The sequence below is a fragment of the Diachasmimorpha longicaudata genome, chromosome 2 (assembly GCF_034640455.1).
Source record: "Diachasmimorpha longicaudata isolate KC_UGA_2023 chromosome 2, iyDiaLong2, whole genome shotgun sequence".
Taxonomy (NCBI): domain Eukaryota; kingdom Metazoa; phylum Arthropoda; class Insecta; order Hymenoptera; family Braconidae; genus Diachasmimorpha; species Diachasmimorpha longicaudata.
In genome coordinates, this window is record NC_087226.1 from 6,042,724 (window position 1) to 6,065,376 (window position 22,653).

General features: G+C 38.6%; 1 protein-coding gene across 4 annotated transcripts in view; it reads right to left on the minus strand.

Moving 5' to 3' along the window:
- The window catches only part of LOC135172530 (paired box protein Pax-8), an 85,880-nt gene extending 64,264 nt beyond the window's left edge, over positions 1-21,616 (minus strand). For 2 of the 4 annotated variants that reach the window (XM_064138583.1, XM_064138578.1), the window contains exons 1-3: positions 20,847-21,612; positions 5,870-6,180; positions 2,226-2,258 (exon numbers count right to left, since the gene is read on the minus strand). In XM_064138583.1, coding sequence (XP_063994653.1) covers positions 2,226-2,258; positions 5,870-6,065 — 229 coding nt within the window. In that variant the 5' untranslated portion in view covers positions 6,066-6,180; positions 20,847-21,612. Of the gene's footprint in view, positions 1-2,225; positions 2,259-5,869; positions 6,181-20,846 lie in introns of all 4 variants that reach the window. The other 2 variants (XM_064138579.1, XM_064138582.1) reach the window with 2 other exon arrangements.
- Positions 21,617-22,653: the final 1,037 nt, after the last annotated feature.

Here is a 22,653-nt window from a genome sequence, read left to right on the forward strand (position 1 = left end):
GTAATGGCGAGAGCTTCATTATTTTCATCACTGTTTTTTTATTAAAAACGAACACTTGTAGGTAAATTATCAACGATTATTTTATAGTAATGAAAGACTCGCTGTCTCCAATGATTCACAATCATCTCCGGATGCGTATGCATGCAGTATATAATCTCCCGTGGTTATCATACTGAGTCGATATCGGTAATTCTGATGCGAATCAAATTGCATGGAAATTTCAATCGCATATCGAATCACAGCTCCGTGACATTTTTTCTCGTATCAATCTTCTTCCCATTAGTACATCTTCACTGACTCTTCTGGATCGGTTGATGTTTTAAAAAAAAATGGCCACCAATGAACAAGTTCCTCGCATGATAGGTTGAAAAACAATTGGGTTCCTGATATTTTCGGTAGAAAGATTTGGATCTTTGCAATATTTTTCAGAAAACTGTGACAGATTATTCGATTTTTGATTCACTAAAAACATATTCAAGAGTCTCTTTCGGGGATATTTAGAAGATTCTTCCAACGATTTTTGAAACATTCAAGAGGTTCATATTTTTCTGCGCCAAATGTCAAAAATGGTGCAGACCTTTTAGATAATTATTAATAAAGGACAGTTTCCTACATCTATTTCGTCTAATAAAATTTCCATTACAGAATCATTCAAGAGCTACCCAACTGCAAGGATTAATATCACATGTGTAGCATAATTTTGTGCGTGTGGAAAAGACCGAGCGAAGGAATATACGCGTGTGGGAAAGAAACAAGTAGCATATATGTATATAGCAGCCCCCCCGAGGCGCTGGCTTGAGCAGACGGGGAGGAGGCAGTTAGAGACTGGACGATAAACGAAACTCTGACAGATTTCATCATGACCTGACGTAAACAATTTGCAAATGTAAATAACTGTTGAATATTGAATGCCCGAAGAGGCACTACAAGAGGAGCAGACGCGTCCAACACCTTGTTTCACAATCCAACTTTTGCCCTTTAAACCTTACGATAAACGTGAATCTTTCTCGTTTTTATCAATTTCCTCTCTTTCTCCCTCGTTTTAAACTTTTTTTTCACACCACCTACTGTACGTTTCTGGCATGTAATTCATCGGCATAAATTACCTCACTCTGAACGCAAGCCAAGACACGCGAGTGAATCCCGCCAACACTGATGGCCTACGTACAGCCGTGTTTGTATACAACACAGTATGAAGTATTTGTAAGATGATGTACATTAACTCCATGTGTGCCCCCTAAGTTCATGGGAGACTCTTCGTCGTGTGCAACATTGAGTATGAATAAAATTCAATTTCACTTTCTGCTTTTGTCTTTTAAGTAGGGATTATAACAGTCACTTTTGCACCAGGAATGCACTTGTTGATCTAGTTCGCAAGGGAAGTAGTATATACGCACTACAATATGGTGTTCAATTGACCTGACATATATTTCATTTCCAGACACTGCCAAGTTCTGAATACAGGGTATGTGGAGGTACTGATCATCTAGGGGAAGTGAGCATTGTTCTAGCCTCGTATTCCACGGTAAGAACAACAATGACCACGTGTCATTTACTTAACGAGAACATTTATTTTATCAACAAATGCAGCATTAAAAAATAAATAGTTCGTTTGAGTAAAGGATATTTGGCAAAAATATTTTTCCCCAGTGTACGAATGCTATCGAGTTGAAATTATGAGCCCTGAGCACGACAACATTTTCCAATTTTGCTATATTCGTTATTATTAAGATAATTTATTTTAGGCGGAGGAGTCGATCCAACGCAATAATCGGATCTACTCGATAATGCAGAGGGAATAGATTTTTTTATCAAGTTTTAGGAGCGATTACTATATCCTTTGAAAGTCGCGAAACTATTAAAATGGTCTCCGGAATAAAATCTAATTAATCCTGAATTCCTCGAAATTCCCAATACGATAAATCCAACTCGAGAATATTCCAAGGTTCGCGCACTTCGTAGCAGTAAAACAGTGGCTTACACAAGAGCAACAGGTACTAATAGGATATTGCATTATAGGACATTGGGACATTTGATAAGGATTGCTCAGGCACAACGTGAGTCCTTATTATTAATGATGCGCCAACTTCCTCGATTATGCATTGACTTCTTCGCATACTTTCCTCCCAGAGGACAATATATATACAACTGATTAACGAGTACAAAGTTCGCTTGACGTATTGCATGATCAATTAAATTACGAGTACAGGTGTAAGTGAACTCACCATCCTGGCCATTGCCGCCGTGACTGCCATCATCTGCGATAGGAAAAAGAAAAAAAATGAAAAACAGAATAAATTATTAGTTAATAAAAATCTATTTATTTCAGTATAGAATATCCGGCGTTGTCCGACATGAGATGAGAAGCTTATGAAGTTTAAAAAATACATATGGGAGTAGGGGGCGATGAATACGCCAGGGCGTGTTAGTTTATGACAACTGGTACATGCCAGGAGTTGGCTCTCGATGGGAACCTGCACGGCAACCTATTTGTACTGAGACGCGGGTATCGCGGCATCTCGCTGGGTTTCTTCATTTAACCCCATAAATAAACTCACTATCTCCGAGTGCGATGCCACCATATATAAATATCACTCCCCTGGAATTATTGTTACTCCGATAGAAAGACATCCTTCATGTTTGGGCGCATCACTGCTAGTTACGTACAATTTTTTTTTCAATGATCATTAACACTCTGTTGTGGAACGTCTATCAGGGTCGCTGAACCAGGTAACTCACTCATAACATTGCAATTTTTATCCTCACAAATATGTTATACAAGCGCAAGTAATTGTATACACAAGTGTGGCCTAGTAACGAAACTATGATACATAGCTATTGATTACTAATTAATGCAACTTCGCAGATACGCATCATTAAACATAATAGGTAGTGTCTGACTCTGCACTCATGCCTATTCGTAATGCGGAGTTGATTATTCAATTGCCATTGACGAGAAATGTCTTGGGAAAATCTGGAGAGGACACACCCACACGCACGTTAATTGCTGGAAAAATTTGGGTCGATTGCGGTGAAATAGGTTCGTTGGGAGAAACTTGAGAAATATCAGTACCGGCATCGGAGATTTTTCTGGTAAATTTAGGATTTTTTGGCGTAACTGCGGGACATATTTATACTACTCACAGACTTCTGCTTCCGGTCTTCATAACACAGTATACTATTACACTTCCGGGGCAATAATTTTAATGCAAACAGTCGAGAAAATTTCAGAGTTGAGTCGGTAAATTTTTCCCTACAGGTACGCTGGTACTTCAACTTTACTAGCACAATTATTTGAATTTATGTAATGATAAAATATCTCTACACTAGAATGAAATTTAATCGTCGTATCTTTGTTTTCCCCTAATTTTAGAATATAAAAACCGGAAACGATGACTCAAGATCCACTTTTATAGACCGGTGGGAGGATTATCATCAGCAACATCTCTCCTTCCCCTCATTCAACACAATGAAATCCTTTACCTTGAGTGAGGAAAAAATTCTCAAATAAATTTTTTCATTTGATTAAATAAAACATTTAAGTGACTGCAAACATGAAAAAGTTTCTACATAACGTCAAAACGACAATTCTTCTACATCCAGGTAATGCCCGTTCCCGGTCGGCTCGCGCACAATGTGAATTCGATCGACAAACGGCCCGTCACCGCATTCTCCTGTCATGCACACATATATATTTATATATACACCCATACATACATATATATGTAATATTGTATTGGCGGGGAGGAGGGGGATTGACTTTTAAGATACAATGAATCTTATAAGCGACCAGCACCGCCTGTAATCGTCACGCGCTCCGGTCCGCGTATTACCAGTTTGAAAATTTTTCTATTTCTTCATCCAATGGAGAACTTCACATTGAGATTGCTGTGCGGCCTATGTGGCTGAATATAAGTAAGGATTACGCGTTCGAGAATTTGCTCCGGCAAGCTCAAAGTGTACGGTGGTCTAGGTACTCATTCTGTACAGACGATTACCTGTTTTCTTTTATTGTCCAAGAAAACTATACACCGACACTAAATAACTGTGACGTGAACAACGGAATTGCTAAATTTATACTTGCGACAATATCCTACGTTTATTGCATATATCATTGCTTGGACTGTTGATTGGATAATGTAAAAATATCCGATAAACATCATGGTTCCCATCGCCAATAATTATAACAATTAAAATTGTGTGTGGTCCAGTTAAAAAATTGAATTTTTGATATCACGCTAGTTAACGATATGCTGATCTCACGCAGTGTCATTGGCTCCCCTTTACGATCAACAGTACCGAGAGGGCGGCGCTCTTTCATCTTCATATAACCCCAACTAGGCGCGTCACGGGAGAATCCCTTATGTCTACGTCAAGTGGCCAACGAGGGAACAGGAAGTCATGTACATATCAATGCAGTTGTGTGCTGGATGCTGCCATTCGATCAGTGGCTTTTCGTGTATTTAATAGTATATGTACTGTTATATTTTTCCAATGAGTGTATGCATACATGTGCGTTGTATACACATAACCGCGGTGCCCTGCTAATACGATTGTTTCAACAAAACAAAGCTGTCTTTCAACGATTCACTTGCTGGTCAGCGTCGTATTCATTCGAGTCATCGAGCACCGGTCACATAAGAGATAAAATATTATTTTTGCAGCTCAGTGATTTCAGATAAAACGTAGTCTCATAATATGATTTAACCAGCCCCCCTCGCTCTTCAATAAGCGTGGTAGTAAATTTATGGTATGAGGACGGTTGATGGAGGATCGTGAGGAGTGCTGCGAACTTCACACGACTCACAATCCGATACCATCCTCCCAATGCCATAATTTTTTTTTCGTTACAAAGACTTATGATGATTGGGTGGAGGGAGAGGGGGTGAGGCCCCCTCAGTGAAACGAAATGAACCGAAATTAAAAAATGTTAAAAGAGAAGAGCATCTTCATAGAGATTACTGTCAGTCCCTGAGATGTGTTGGTACATGGAAAGAAAAATTGTTTAAAAATTACGTGACTGTTCAGTGCCTGAAACAGTTACGCACTTTTTCAGTGAACATTCAGGAAAAAGTATGGAACGTTCCGTGAAAAAATGCGTAACTGTTCCGTAATTTTGACGGGAAGATTACGGAAGAGGCACGTAATTTTTAAAGAATTTTTTCTCTCCGTATATTTCAGAGAATGAACATGAGCTGATGCAATCGAATCAATCCATTGTTGCTCCTCACTGAACATATTGATAGAGAGTACGCCGTCCTCTGGAATGTCAGGAATAATGTGATTGATTGTCCTTTTTACTTTATTTCACACACTCGATATTGTCAGTTGTGTTGTTTAACGGGCCTCAGTAACGAAAAAATTATGTCATTATCTGTCTATTAAGTCCATTAATTTTTTTATTTGTCGGAGACACTTATCATTATGTTAATTAATCTACCGATATTGGGGAAAAATGTTTGAACCCTAGTTTACACATTGTATGGAAGCATTTCATTACCCCTGATTGTCGCCGGGAGGTAAATAACGTAAATCAAGTATACACCACGACACGGACAAATCAGCGAGGCTCGGGGCAGTAGTTCTTCTTTATAAACCTCTCTGGCATCCAGTCGACAACGCGGACAAGAAGGAGACCAATTACGTGCTGGATAGTGAACGGCTCATCTCTTCATTCACGTCTACAGCAATTTATCTGGGAATTTATCACTTTGGTATGTATCCAAGTGTTTTTATACGGCTATATAATAATCAGGGAATTCACACCTGAGATGAGCCGTGTCATATACAACACCAGAGTCGCCAATAGATTATGAAAAAATAGATAATTGTGAGGGATGATAATACGGATTCGTAAGAAGAAACGTACGTTTTTTCTTGGACTCCTCATGCATACCTCCATTGCCGATTCCGGTGTGACTGTGATGTTGCATTCCCAATGTGTCTTGATGGTGTGAATGAATAGCTGCCAACGCGCTACCTGCAGGATCTCCTGGGTTGACACCGACGCCTAGATGAAGTGCGCCGTGCTGGGTCGCGTGGGCTGATAACTCCATGCTGATCATAGCACGAATCAAAACAATTTCCACCAGGTGCTGTGCAATTTACCACCTTGTTCTCCTCTGAGTTGATCCACTGCTCTGGATCAACTCGATTACTATTGGAAATTCTGCTCTGCGGCTGAAAGAAAAATGGAAAAACTGTCATGTCGCTCTGGTTTAGGGATTGGAGGAGATGATAGTTGATTGATTCAACTTTATTGATGAGAGAGTGTTGAAGTGGGGGGGCTATGTGGCAACACATCTCGATCATTTACTTGGAAATAAGGATTCAATAAAAAATATGGATTTTTTGTGACTCGTCCATACGAAAATCACTTTGTCACGGTTTTTATCCTTCGAGGTAGATAATTTCTCCGGTCTTTTTTTTTTGCGGTACAGTAATGGCTTCTCCTTGAACTTATCTTTTTTGCCTATTACTGAGAGATACGGTGCAGGACCCCGTTGGATCACTCGACTAGTCGACTTGGATGGAGACGGGCTGAGTTGGTAGGATTCAGGAGATCTCAGAGAATGAATGAAAGGATGAATGAGAGGTGTAATTTGGTTGCGCCAGTAGGCGGTTATCCGCACCGATCGACCTTTAACGGAAACCTAGGGTATCTGTATATAGAGTCTTGAGATAACCTGACTGGAGAATATTCACAGATATCTAGAAAGATGACCATTAACTGTTTTATTGGTTTATTTGTGAAATATTACGGTGACTTTTTTGAGGGAGAAAATAATGCAACTGCGAGGCGTCATATTTTCTCGGAAAATAGACTTATAGAAAAAGGTAGATTTGTTGAGATGTCTTTCTCGTAAAACAAATATTATATCCTGTACTAAATGTGAATCTTCTTTCTTCTGATGCATTTACTTCGATCAAATAAAATTGTTGTTGGGGTCAACTCACACCGTTCACCATAAAACTAGGGAAATTATATTTTTCATCGCATCATCCCCAGGCGAGCCGGATTAGATGTTAATTGTGATACTCATGATCCCCTAGAGGATAACTTTGTTGCGTTTGACTTGGGATGAACTCCCACAGATTATTATTTTTTTCAAAAGCTCATTTTTAACAAAGAAAAATTTTTACAAATATTTTAACGATTCCAATTATTCAGAGTTCGCTCACGCCGATTACTAGCATGATCATCTCCATCCAAAGTGATATAATTTTCATAATTGAAACATAATGAAAATTGCCCAGGAAGGATGCTCCTAGCGAAGTACGGTATTGAAGTAATGAAAGCTTCTCCCAAGTAAATGAATATTTAGAAAAAAAAAATCTCAGTATGTAGACTCCCCCGGCATTAGATCCCGCGCCTCTACTCAAGAACTCAAAAATCAAAGTGCTAAAAAATCCATAAATGATCATTTAAGAAGAATGCAAAGCTTCCGATAAAAATCCATTCGAAATAAAATAAAAAATGTTGAGTTTTGAAAGATAATAATTTTTTTGTGGGGTGCGGAGGGTGGGGAATGGGGGGAAGTATTTTACATCCATTACGGTATAAACGAATTCACTTTTCCTGGGAGAATCGCAGCAGAATACAAATACGTACGTTATATGGTAAAGAATCTCTTGGAGGGCATTTTGCCTCTTGTTTACCATGAATTTCCGACTCTTCGAAACCATCGGGGGAGGATCGTATACTTGGATATATTTACAACCTCTCGAAGGAACAATATAACTGACCGCAGTGAATCCACTTTCCACGTTTTAAGTCAATGTTTCAGCATAGTGAAATATAAATATATATGCGAATAACTTTGAAAAGCGAAGCGTTACGACTCCAACATGGGCTGATTAGGAACTTCTGAATTCTCTCCCTCTTCCTCCTTTAATTTTTCCACTTTTTCTCGTAGATCATAGACGCTAGTAGTCGATACTGACTCACAGTTCATCTAATAGAGAATAGTATGTACGGTGTATATATGTACACACAGCATAAACGTTGGCGGAGATTGCACGAGTATGGGCCCTCTGGCTCGTAAGTAAAGTCCCGGTGGAGTGGATGAATTTAAGTGGGTAGGGTGCAGTAAGCAGGGTATGAGTGAATATAAGGGAGGAAGTGAGACAAAATCGACTGAAGGTAAAGTTGAAGAAGCGAAAAACAATGATGATGCGATATATATTGTGCAAAGAAGCAGTTGAACAGAAAGAGACCGTACACTGCAGTCAACGTTTCAACGACGCGTAAAGACCGTCTTTTTTTTTTCTTTTATTCTTCGTCTTTCTCTTTCTTTCTCAAGCTCACTGTATATATACCACTGTGTACCACCGTGGGAGTTGGTAACAGATTCCAAGACGGGCGTACTCATACGCATCGCTAAACAATTCTTTATGACCACTGAATGCGGTGCATTTTACTAACTACCCCTTGGCAGAAGGCCTATTTGCTCTGTGCCAAAGAGCATGGGAAAAATATCAAAATCGTGGAATCAGTGGTAATGGAAGGGTAAATCGATGTCTCAAATGAATCCTAACTATCTTCATTTATATTTTTAACTTTTCAATTTTGAGAAAAAAGATTAAATGTTGTTACTCCGAAAGTAGAAAACGAAGTATTGTTTCCTCTTTGGAGAGTCCTCTCTAGATCTTATGTAACAATAATAAAAATTTAGTAAGATTGGAACGAAGGGTCAGTCAGAAAATAATTGTGCAAAAGCTTTTTTGGAAAAATTCAGTAAAAAGTACGGAACAATTAGAGATTTTTTCACTAAACGTTCCATAATTTTTCTTGATTGTTCTGGACTTTTTCCTGAAAGTTTCGTGAAAAAGTGCGTAACTGTTCCATAATTTTTACCGAATATTGTTTTGACTGATAAATTACGGAATAGGCACGTATTTGTTAAAAAAAATTTCTCTCCCTCTGTAATTGTCGAAGTGAACAGATAAAAAAATGTAAAGCGGCCGCTTGTCCTTTTTATAAACAAAAACATACTGAATAGTCAGATATCTAACATTCATGGAGCTTTCATGGAAGTTCTCGGTTTAGGTGGGCATTTTAGTTCCATGGTGTGATGGCCGTGTTCAAGGTTCAACAATGCGTGACAATGTGCATCGAGAAATTGCCCTTGCAGACTACTGTGCACGCGTAACTACATAAAAACGTCTACAAAGTTACATCCAAATACATCAACGTAGAGAAATTGTATGGTAGACTGGTTGAAAATTGAACCAAGTTATCCCAAAGTCAAGTCAATACATAATGCATAACTTCTCGGCTCATAAACTAACGACATTCGCCGGGATTCTTTCTACTATATATTTCGTTGATTTTTTTTTCTCCCTCGCAACATACCAGTCTCTGGAATTTACTCGTGATGGATTTTCTCAGGGAATCAATGTTTATTGATGGCGAATATTCTTCAGATTACGCCGGTAGCAATAAATTTTTTTGTTTTGCATTTGAAAAAATCTCGATGGAAAATTTGATAGCCTCTAGAATAGCTGTAAGTGAACTATATGAGAAATGTGCTCAGAAACATTTTGCTGTGACTGAGCACGAAAATCAGATGAGGTCTCCCTTTCAAGAAATCGTTTCGCTCTGAAAGATCTGAAAATTTTCGAGACTGTTTCAGTCCCAAAAGGCGTACGGAAAATACAAGCAATGGAAATACTGAGATTGCAGGTATTTTACCTGAACTTCAGACAGAAAGTGGGCAGTAAACACTAAAAAAATGCTGATGGTTCACCATTTTCTCACGTATTTGAAAATAAAACTGTTTTGGAAGTTGAATAATGTGAAGACCACTAAATTATTCACTTTAAAAGGATGAATAATTTACCGATCTAATTTTTATTAATTTTATGACATTTTATGTAACTGTAGGACTGGAAAAAATTTTCAAACAATATAAGGTACGTATTTTCGTATAATCGTATTTAAACAAATACTAGTGCTTGAGTGGACGACGTTGTACGTCTTATTAATGAAGAAAAATAGCAGTACATAGGAGGTAGATAAGGGAGCAAGCCTTAAGAGCATCGTTGATGGTTTTGTCGAGTCACTGCATTGATTGCCATACCAAATGTGTAAATGCAGGAGAAAAGTAAAAATCGTAATGCACCAATGAGGCTCTTTATTTATTCATTTTAAGATAAAAACATGTGTAAGAACACTGATGATCCGCGAAATTAATTCAGTTTTCCGACATTCTTCACTCACCAAATAATAAAAAAAATGGAGACCTTTCGATCCTCTCCAACAGGTGGTTTAAATTAAATACCACAAGCATTTTAAGGAAAAATAAAGATAGTTTGTTAAATGCACCAGATGAAGGAGAAACGTATAATAAGTTGTATGGAAATTATTAAAGTAAGTAGGGGTAGTGTTGAAGGAAGAATATGTACCGAAAGTTGCCAGACCAGGAGGACGAGGAGGAGGCGGAGAAGAAGAATGAAGAAGAAAAGCCACCTGTGGTTGTGGCACGTGCCATCAACTAATCCCTTCACGGAGATACCTTCTCTTTCTCCTGTCTCTCGTGACCAACCGACCAAGAGTGCGACAGGGACGGCTGGTCAGGGCGACTCACTATATATCTATATTTTCTGCCTCACCTCATTACCCTAACATCAAGTGGTGATCGGCACGCAATCAACATCTGGACTCTTTGGAGTTTATTCATTTCTACATGTCTTCCCTTCTGTCGCATTCATTTAGGGGAATAATCCTTAGAGGATTAATGTTGTATATACTGCACTATCTCGTGATATAATGCCTCCCTTATTCTACTATTTATCGTCGATTACATGAAACTCTCAATACGCTGAAAAAAAAAATTATTTGTGTCAAAGGGCCACGTGAGAAGAAGAATTTTATTTCATAAAGTTTTTCTTCAGCTGATTCATCCTCTCACACAGAGAGAGATTATTTATTATAATTATGTTACACGAAGAGAAAAATTATATGAAAATTACGTGGCTGTTCGGTAATCTGCCAGCCAAAATTTAGCAACGATTAATTTATGATAATTAATGTTTAATCGACCTGACAGTATTTTTTATTTTTATCCAAATAAATTTTCTCGATCTTAGAATAAAATTTGATCATGATATTAATTTGCCTTTTGTCATGATTTGTCACACATCTAATTCGAGAGAATTAGCGCACTCAGCTGTCATTTGAGCTAATAAAGCTATGTTATTATTAAAATATTTATACAATGCAAAAACATGAAGGACATGAGCTGAACCTCATTGCTTTATACTTTAATTTCACTGGACCAAATGAAGCCAGCTTGCTGATGAGTCCGATAGCAAATCAGGGAGGCAAAAGAAAGTTTCTTTTCTTCAATGAAATACCGACCAAGATCCTGTGGACGAATGTCACTGACTGAGAAATAATGTCAAGAGATATCTGCTACTCCTGGGCGTTTACAGGGTATACGTGTTGTTTTTAGTTGTTTATATACATTGGCACACTTCGGGCGCCATTTTTTTTTAAACCGATTGAATCGGGTCCCGCCCGCGCAGGCGCGTTTTCTAACGGTAAAACGGCCGTTAGACATATTGGATTTGTAGACCCAGGCGAATTCATTGTATACTTGGATATTGTGCAGATACCAACAATGAATCGATACGACGCGGAGATTGGCTCCGATCAGGTGGATAATCGAAGCGGATTATAGGCATAACTGTACCAAACCACCTCACTTCGATTACTCGATTTGCATTCCGCTATCAAATTTGTGGATATCTTTTCCATCGACCTACTACAGAAACATCATGATCCACATTCACCAGATTTATTGTAAAATAATTGTCAGTTTTTTGGGAATTGAGGGAGTCCGATAATCAATTAACAGTTGATCTCCCAACAGGTGATAAGTGAAAATACATGCCAACATTGATGGCAGATATATAACGATTAACTTGTCAGTTAATACACAGGCGCCTCTTTAGGTCGGGTTAATGGACACCAGCGCAGTGTTTAGTGGAGTCGTTGATCCGGTCCAGGCGGTGCTCTGGATTTTCTTCACCAACGTTCCATCTCTCATCTGCCACTGTGTTGGTATGCATAGATTCGTGCACGGGATACAAACGCGGAGGAATTTTTAATGATCCTCAGTCATGATAAAGTCCGGAGGATCTCCCTCGTGTGTGCATGTACACTCATTTGCACAGGTACTCGTATACACCTCCACACGTGTCAGCCGGGTGTCGTGTACGTTACACTACTTGTTTACGGCAAACCGCAATGAGAAAAATTGCCATTTGCGAGACGTCTTTTCTAATTTTCCATTGCAGAAAAATAATATTTTTCAATCATCCCGTTAGTTCATGTGATCGATTATCATCGGTGTTGGATCAGGAATGCGAAATACCGTCAGATCTCGCAGTTTCGTCTCTTAAAAAAATGTGAAGGATTTTTTTGGGCATCAAACTGTCGGTCATATCTACTGACATACAATGATCAACTACTTTTTTATGTTATTTTTTATTAGTACATCCAAACGAAAGAGTTTATTACTTTTTTTTGCAATCCATATTGCAAAAAAATTAACACTCTGCAGAAATAAGTCAGTTAATCAATTTATCAGGGGTTTTGTTTTTTATTAAATAAAAGGGCCACTGGCATTCGTGTTAATGACCTCTGTCATTGAAAAATTATCGAATTTTAGAACGTATCACCTGGTGTCCCACTAAATAGATGGAATGTGACAGCCGCGTGACAGAGTATCACAGTTGTCCCGGTCAGTGATGTATCATGTCATTTTTCGCATCTCTGTGCTGAATGTAAGTTAGCGATTTTTCGCTACAATGGCGGAGGTACACAATTTTACATCGTGGAATTTGAGGAACGAAAGATCAAGGCCTGGGAAGAAGACCGGCGTAGACAATTGATTGGTCCTGGCACTTCCTGCTGCCTCAGCCCACTGATTCTTTCTCATTCATGGGAAAGTCGTTCATGATTCGAGGCGGAGTTTTTTATTTTAAAAATCCCCCCGCTATTCGATTAACTCGCCTTTTTCCACTTCTGCATTATCATTTTTTACGTGACACTTCAGTCACAGTAAATTAATCCAAAATTGAGTCGTTCTCTAGCACTAGTTGACTCAATTATATCATCTATTAGAACAAATACAAATTATGGGAATGACGTTGTTCCATTTAGGGAGTGAGTGCTGCGAGATTATTTTTTTCTAATTTTCCTGGGATGGAATTAATTGTTCCGATGGGGAACTCTCAGTTTGTTCGAAGTATAGCACTGAGAGAACAGTTTTGTTATGATACTTTCATCTTGACAAATTCGTTTAAACTGCCGCGATGACCGTTAGAGCTGGGGGAAGTGGAAAAACTTAAAGAACAATTTAACAGAGTTGAATTATTATTGTGAAGAGACTTTCAGTGCACCCGAAAACTAAAACCTAAAACCTTTCATTGAACAAATTCTCGATCCAATTTTTTAAAAACAAATTATAATTAATCTCTCAATAAATATGAACTTAATTGTTCCTCAATGTAATCGCCATCAGATAACGTTTTTAATTGATAATACTTGCGAAAAATAAGGGCAGACAAAATTTACGTACGTAATAAATTGCGCATGAGATAAATACTTTCACGTTCGAGGGGCTTTTGAAAAAAAAGACATAAATCTTTTGTACATTTTCGGGAAACGTTAGTACCGATAACCTTGGTAGTTGCGCACAACTGGCTGATTAGCGAGAGATATAAGTCGAGCGTGATCCCAATGTAAGTATATATACCTGCCTCTGTACATAAGTATACAGTCGATGTAGTGGGAGACCCGCAGTCAAGGGAACACGCGGAACGATGCGACCTTGGACGAAGGCGGGTGGTACAGGAAGTCGACAAGGTTTTTATCAAGACTACTGTATATTTGTCAGACGTTGAAGACCCCTCGTAGTAAATTTTTTTGGTCATGCTCAACGATTTTTCAATCATATTTACTATTTGTTTCATTCCATTGCTATATATTTGATGAGATAAATTATAACGCACCTCACGTGTAATCAGTATTTTTCAATACAATTTTCAACATTCCCTTTATAATTTGTCATGATTGTTCATTTGAGGTGTAACGTCTCTGTTCTCCATTTTTTTTTCCAGTCATCGTACTCTCACCGCGCCAACGATCGTTGCGTCATTGGTCCCCGCACCGGATGCTCCCAACGGACGTAAAATTCTTTTTTTTTTTCTCGTTTTTCTTTTTTTTTGCTCTCTTTCGCTTTTTCATTCAAGTGACTTCCGCTGCTGGTCAGGTTCGCCACCGAGTAAATTGAAGGAAAATTAGGTTGATTCTGCTTTTTCGTGTATCACGGTGAGAGCCGAGAGTGACTGGGACTTTTCGAATGAAAAAAAAAAATCGATATTGTGTAGAGGAAACATGATGATAAGCACCGCCAACCAGAGGCCGAAAACCGGCTGGTTAGTATGCATGAAATAAATTACAGAATAGTTTCAACCAAAAAAAATATTTAAAAAATACGCTGACAATGTAATGCCTATAATCGATATTTTCCGTAAAGTGTGAAAATATACAATGGCGGGATATATCAGATTTGAATCTGATCTCAAATATCTCGGCTCCGCAAATAATGATTGTTAAACAAGCCGCGGGTATGAACAGCCAAGAGTCAGCCAGTAATCGTACTTGCCAAGTGGTATATATACTGTAATATAAAATATCCTCCCCAATGGCACCTCGTTAAAATGAACGATCATATAGTGTGTAATGTACCTACCAGGAAAACGTGGAAATTTACCGAGAAGCCAGAGGGTATCTTTTACTTGATCAGCGATCTTACGAGAATTACATATCAAAACTAATACTGTGGAAAATATTACTGACTAATGAGACGGCCATTTAATAAGGTACATCACAGTTCTCCAAGACCTACTGTGCAGTATTTACTCGATTTTAGTTTCCTGGGCAATAATTCCCCTCTACAAATACCCGAAAATCATTTTTTTTATTTCTACCGCTGACAAAAGAAGAACAATTGTCACAAAAACGAACGCCCGATATTTTACATTTGTCGTAGATATTTTTCAAATACTAAAAAACGTCTGACTATAATTAAAATTTACCTGAATCGCAAACATCAGTCAAGATATGAGGAGATCTATTCAGTTAAAGTTTAAACAAATTTGCATTTAATCCGCGCGTTTTTGTTTGTCTGAAACTCCTTCTCAGGTCTTCCCCATCTTTTTTCGGGTTTTCCAGTGCACGGAACCAAATATTAGATAAAAATTAGACCCCAGTGGGCGAAACGAGGAACGAATATTAGTTTTATCACAATAATTAGCATTCCACGTCTAATTTTTCCAACCAAACTTGACCTAAAAAGTGGTTGGTTGTCATTTCGTCCCACGTTTCACCCTCTAAAGCTCCAATTTCTACCCAAAATTTTTTTCCGTGCACGTGCACTAGAATTTTTCGAAAACATTCTCGCATCGTTCCTGAGCGTCGAAGTAACACCGAGTACCATTGAATTGACTATTGCAAAATATAACTAAATGTGAACAGTTCAATTCTTGATTGATGATTATTTGTTCAAGCTGGTATATGTAATAAAGATGAAGGTACACACAAGTTCATTGGGCTCCTATGTTTGAAGCAAGTTTATTCGATGGATCGATCTCCATCAGTAACCCGCCCCATTGCATGCCGCTCCGATAGCCGATCGACTCTATATACGTTCCGATCAGGTATCTTATGTGTTCGGTCGAGCGCTCACGTGTATACCTTGGAAGAGAATAGGTACGCGGACCATCGTCCCCCATCGTTTACGGCTCGCACCTGATATTCAACCGCATATATAACCGCATATACTGTCTGTGTTCCGTATACTCACTGCACTGCAACAGGACATCAATTGATTTGGGAATGCGCTTGAATTCGTGCACGACTGGTACATATATATATGTATGCATATATATATTATAACAATAGCAAAGTGCATGACACACTGCTGAAATCTCCGAAATAAAGTTCACAATGATGTGTGGTATGCGGACTTTCAATTATCCTGGTGTCGCGGTAAAAAGGATGAAGAGAAGAAAAACAGACCGACAACAAGTGACAAAGCTGCTAAGTGCTCGCCGGTGTATACCTATCAGCACACTATGTACACTGGTGACTCCAGTGAGCAAAGCACACCTGATTGTCTTCCAAGACATCCACACATGCCACAAGACTATACCCGTCTTTCCCACGGATTTTTTTTTCTTCGCAGTCATCTAATCGCAGATCGAGGATTCCTCTGCTTCCACAGATCGATCAGAAATTCGCTGTCAAATAATTACTACATCGACTGTTATTTCTTTTCGAAGCTTGAAATGAAATTTGCATTATCTCAAGCCCTCGTAACAGCAACAATGAAAATTAACTGCAAAACGTTTCTGAAAAATCGATAACTGATGTTTCCTCAAAACTCACGTGCGTTCGATAACCAACAACCCAATCATTATTCGAACTGAAATGCTGCGGTCAAAACTAATTTCACCTGTCAGCGCATTTTCCATTTCGCTAAACTCATATATAAATCCATTGTCGCATTCCGAATTTCACCGAGCATTGATGTATCATGCGAACATACGCACATCGTATCGAGCCAATAATAAAAGGTGTCGGTATAAGGCTCCCTGCAAGAATCGCAATAAGAACCCACCCTGATTGATACAGATGACTGTATCCATACCCGCGCAATGAATACCACACTGTTGTAGTAAAACGGGTTTGCTCATGTGCATGTGTATACACAAATATACTATTTCTACGACAGTTGTCCCACCTCGGTTTACCCGGCATGAATAAAATGAATGTGTGCATGCTCCTGTCCATTGATATCGCCAACGATCGTCGTCGAGCAACAGGTGCGTGAGATCGATGTAGTACATTGCCGATTGGAGATTGATAACTTTGTGAGAAATTATGGAATTTCTTTGGCCTCGCAAGAGGCCGTCACCCAGTGACTCAACTTTATCTGTTATTTTTTCATCGTGAATTCCCTACGCTGGACATTATTTCCCTTATTTACTTCGGAAAAACAAGAATTCCGACGCTAGCGAGTATAGTTCACTGAATATAGCTTGATGCCCATGCCAAGCTGGGTGGAGTAACAACGCTGCATGGTATATCGAACAGTAAAGTTTCTAATAAGTCGAATAGATAGGTAGGATGCAATCGGGGCCAGGTGTGGCACGGCGTCCACTGCTACGAATAGCACGAGTCTCTCTTTTCCTTTACCAACAACTTCCAGCACAACTTCAAGTACATGCATTGAACAAACGTTACCCCACACACATATACATGAGGTACCTGGGCATACCGAGTGCCAACTATAAATAGATTCGCGCTACTTGTACACGCAGATAGTCCACGCCGGTATATGTTAGTATAGGGCATATAGGATATAAAAGCGCGCACTAGTGCTGACCGCACTTATACCGGCGCGTATGTGTCTCACTCGTTCATTCCTACCTCTTGCTTCTTGTATATATCTATCTATTCGCAAACTAACTGTATAACCGGAGGAGAGCGCGATGCTATACTGCAATTAACCATCTAACTTGCCAACTCGCTGCACAGCTAGCTAATAAACGAAACAAGATTCCCCCAAGTGTATGAGGTATATATCTTATCAGCGCGATTCGTATATGGCTGCATCCAATCTTTCCATCAAATAAATACATATTAAAATATCTGGGCAAAATTTTGAATGAATTTATTGGAGATGTTGCAGTGCTGGGGAGGGATATCGTTGGCGAGCGATACTTCGCGCAGAACCGGGAATTGATTCATTTATTTTAAGAGATTCGTTAATTATCAATGGGGTGGAGGTCACTGTGGCCGAATTACTAGTAGTTTGTGAGTAATAGGTCGTTCATCTGGAAGGTAAAAGGAGACTCAAACGTTTGTGGAATATTAATGAGTTATTGAGATCAGATAGATTCGACGATGTGCAGTTGAACTAAAAAATGAAAAATATGCGATATGAGGAGTTGAATTAAAAATAACTCCATGACCTGCAGTCAATTTTGATTTTTCATTCTGAATTGTATCGAGTAAAGTAGTTTGTTAAAAATGAAGTTAGCCCTGGTTTACCACTGGAACACGGGGTGGACTTATCATCACCCCGTTTGATGTGGATTCTGAGTCAAAATTTATTTTACTGTGTGTAATCGATTTAATTTGTTTGTTGATAACAATGAATGGGCTCATCGAAAATGTTGATAGTTTGAGGGAATTCATACAGCAGTAGCTACGATATAGAGCTATTATATGTATATAGAATGAAGAACAGCATCAGTTTATACACGAAGGAGGAAGCCCCCGAGGTGCGACTGTAGAGCTTTTTCATCGAACCGGTTTGTTTCTTCTTCGATGGGACGACGTTTCTTATTCAACTCTTTCACAGGCTTTCGAGAAGCAGACGAATTGTTATGCTCCAAGTTAGCGATGAGTTTGCCTCATCATTCTCAGGATATTGGGTGGTGAATTGCTCGAATACTTCATTCACCGACCAACTCGACTATCGTCACTAAAATTTATTTCGATGTGTTTGTTATTTATTTGGTTGATTCATTTGAACATTATCTTACTACTGGAGTAATGATGATAGAAAGAGTCTTATTATATATGAACCACCCTGGACATTCCCGCAATGACATGACAGAATTACTTTTGCACCGATATCCAGCTGAGTTAATGTCCCCTACCCTTTTATCTCATACCGGACCGCGCGCACAGAGCAAATCCTCAGCGTTTTATACATATGACTCGTTCAAACTCGCCAATTTCCGTGACGTATATTATTTATTAGAAATCTCGAATGGTCGTACTCTACATCGGTATTCACGGATGCACTGCAGTCATAAAATAACGAAGGAATTATAGAAATAATTATTCGTGTCATTATTTCCAAACTCTTTTAAATATTGAGAACTAGTTGGATTTGAATGCTGAATCTTATGAATTAAAAGTCAATTTAGGACGAATCAGTCTTGGAAACTTGTCTGTGAGTATAAAATTCAGGAAACTGACAATTTAATTATATCTCAATTTTTTTATTCGTTACCAGAGTTCAATCTCAAGTGAATATCCACTTGAATTCTCCCACGGATGAAATGATTTATTTATTCTAAATGAGGTGGGTTAATTATTAACTGATGAATGTTTGCTATTCCTCTCTATCAGTTATTACACATTTGTTATAAATTTTTTTGTAGAGCCAACTGAAGGACATAAAAAAATAATGATCAAAAGAAAAATTCCATCTTTCTCAGATCCTGAGGTAGTAATGTAAGAAAAAGTGTTTAAATAGAAACCTCGCTTATCGCTTATCATTTAGCTACTGAATTATCTAATAACTTTCATTAGCACATGACCATGACAAAAATAATGGAATATTTGGGTGTTTATCCGCTAACCAATAATAATATGTCTGAAAATTTCCTGTCAACACCTGATTCTCAAAACCTTAAAGACATTTTTCTTAAATTATCAGGAGTAATTTTGATACCAAACGCAATCCATCAGGCAATCAAATGTTCTGGAGAAAATTTGGAAATAAAAAAAATTTGAAAAAACGAAATGGAAAAATCCTCCCACTGTCAATTCGTTACATCCGCCTGAAACTTGTTCTACCAAGACGAGACATCGTTCGTCGCCTGAGAAAAAAAATAATAGTAAAAAAATTACACTTTACGGTATATATGTACGGTGTGTATGGGTAGGTCGTCGACCAGGGGTTGATTGTCGTACGTGTGATCCCGCGACTCCTTGCAGCCCCTAATAACGAGCACCACCTGACGTTCACAACTGCTTCGAAGACGGGTAGAGTAGGATATACAAGCCGTTGGTATGTCTTGACGGGAGAGATATGCGTAAGGGTGGCAAGGGTAGTCCGGACAGATGCCACTATTAAGGGTCTGTCAGCGATTAGAAACGTATTTTTCGTATTTTATTTTCCTTTCCAAGATATTACATGTTATGGACGATGGGGAAAGACGATCACTGTCTATACAGGTGCTACTTTATACCGAGGGGACTACTGTAATTCTTCCAAATTCTCCTGAGGGGAATGACTCAGTTGACACTCAACATTGTAACGCATTTACCATTTGGAAAGGACGATGATTTTATCTAATAATTCTTAATAGAAGTGTCTCTTGAGAGATATGGAAATGCCACACACGTCGGGCTCACGGAAAATTTATTTAAAAAATTACATAGACCCCCTTAAAATATTTTTGGAGGATACATAGACCTTATATAAAGTGTATATAAACCCCAGACATTTCAATTTAATATCATTTTGCCAGATAAATATAATTAATTCAATAACGAAGTAGTAAAACCAGATGAGTCCTTTTTGATTGATGATCAATTTTTCAGTATATCTCGAAATCTAAGGGAAATAGAAAAATTTTCATTACCACCTTTTTTTTGGAGCAAATTGAGCACTACAACAAATGTTATTACAAAAATTTCGCTATCTCCCTTACATTCAGAGATATTGTTCATAAACTGGGCACAGATGTGTCAGCGTGTCTGATTTTACCACTTTATTACTGACTTTATTTATTTATTTCTATATGTATGACTGGAAAGTGCATTATTTATTCATGTATAAATTATTTAGACATAGCTCATAATTAGAAACAGTAATCTCATAGTATTATGGGCGACAAATATTCATAACCACCTGATTATTCAGTAAATAAACCTACAGATTACTCAATTATTATCAGTTATTTGGTCATGTTTCGTAAACAATAGTGGCATTCTCCATTATACAGGTACATTCATGTACACTTACCCAGCAAAAAAATAGAAGCACGATAACGCTGTATTCCCAAGAAGGCAGTTCTGTATCACGCGTTGAAGTCTCTGATGTTTCTGCACTACAAACACCCCGTACGACAGAACCGAGGTTCATCACTTTTAACCACTCAATATCATATCACATACGATCCAGCTAATATGTACTTCAATTATTCGCCCGAGTTTGAATAAAAATGTCAATCACTGATCATCGATCCCATTATTGTTGCACATCACTTCATGTTCGTAAAGTAATAAATAAATAACCAATAACTCGATGAATTAAAACACATGAAATGATAAAGTTTGCACTCGCGTGGGCGTGAAGTGGACGTTTTTCGCGCTCCGTCGGACGTGTTGTGATGTATTGTACCCTCGGATGAGCGCCAGCTGATTCAGTTGATGCACCGCACACGGTCAATCTCAGTCACAGTTGACGAAGCGTGATAGCACAAGCTCTTGGGTGACTAAGACAATTCATGCAACAATCATCACACAGTTGGCAAAATTTTCACGCGAAAATGCCGAAAAATAAGCTCTCTCCGGGGACCAAATGACAGCTGTCAGTTGATAAAACGAAAACAGAAATCAGTTAACGAAAACTTGAAATTTTTAGGGAATAGTGGGTAGATAGGTGAGGTTGAAACTTGGAATGAAACGAGCTCAAGTCCGGAATAGAGCTCGAAACAAGGATCTAGGGTGCGTGTACCTCGTGGAGCGTGCAGCAGGAGGCGTGCTGTCCCGGACTGGACTAGCTCGGGCCCCGCGCTCACGGAGGGCCGGTCGCGCTTCACCTCCGCTTCGCCTAACCATTTTCCCCCTCTCTTTACCTCCTTTTACCTCCTCAACACCCTTCGCCACCTCCTCCTCCTTCTATTTTTATGCTGCGCCGCCGCCCACCTCCCCGCCAGGTGAGGCCCGCGATCTCTTTTTCCCTCACTCCAATGTATTTGCACTTCCCTGTTGTACACAGTCCGAAACTCCTTCACTTTATCTGGCTGTTTTCCATCTATATCTATATATAAATTTTTTTTCTCCGTTTTCCCCTACTCTAGACCAAATCGCTTCACATCCGAGGCAGACAAGTCAAAATTATCGCCGGAAAGGGAATCAACCCTTCGTGAAATTTTTCACCCCTTACGGAGCACAAATACATGTCTTGCTTTTGGTGCATAAAATGCCAGATTGACAAATTGACAATGAAATGACAAATTTGTAAGAATTTGAGACGAACAGGTGCCTCAACATCATTTTTTTTGTTCTCAGGGAAATTTTGGGTGGCGTTTTATTAAGATGTTTTCTTGGGTTTGAAAAATATCTGCAAAAGATCTATGAAGTTTAGAAATTTATTTTTACTGTGGATTTTGTCAATTTAATTTAATTCAATCAAAATACATAAATAAATAAAGTGGTGCAGTGATGAACCGAAATAAGTTGGTGTCGACTGTTGGCCAGTTTTCAACGAATAACTCGGAATCTAAGAAAAATAGAAAAATTTTTGAATGACCTTGTTTGTGGAGCTAATTGAACGCTACAACAAATGTCATTACAAAAATTCCGTTATCTCCCATAGATTCGGCGGTATTGCTCAACAACTGGACCGAGAAATTAGTCGAGTTATCTCGGTTCGCCACTTCGCTACGGAATTATCCACTCCATAGCATCGATTATTTCAGAACAGTCGATACAATACATATTCACTATTTCGGTGTCCTTCACCTTTTGTTGTAATCAGTGAGACACAACAGGTGTCACCCATGACGAAGTGTTTATCATACTCAACTGCTGCTAAAATTCCCAAT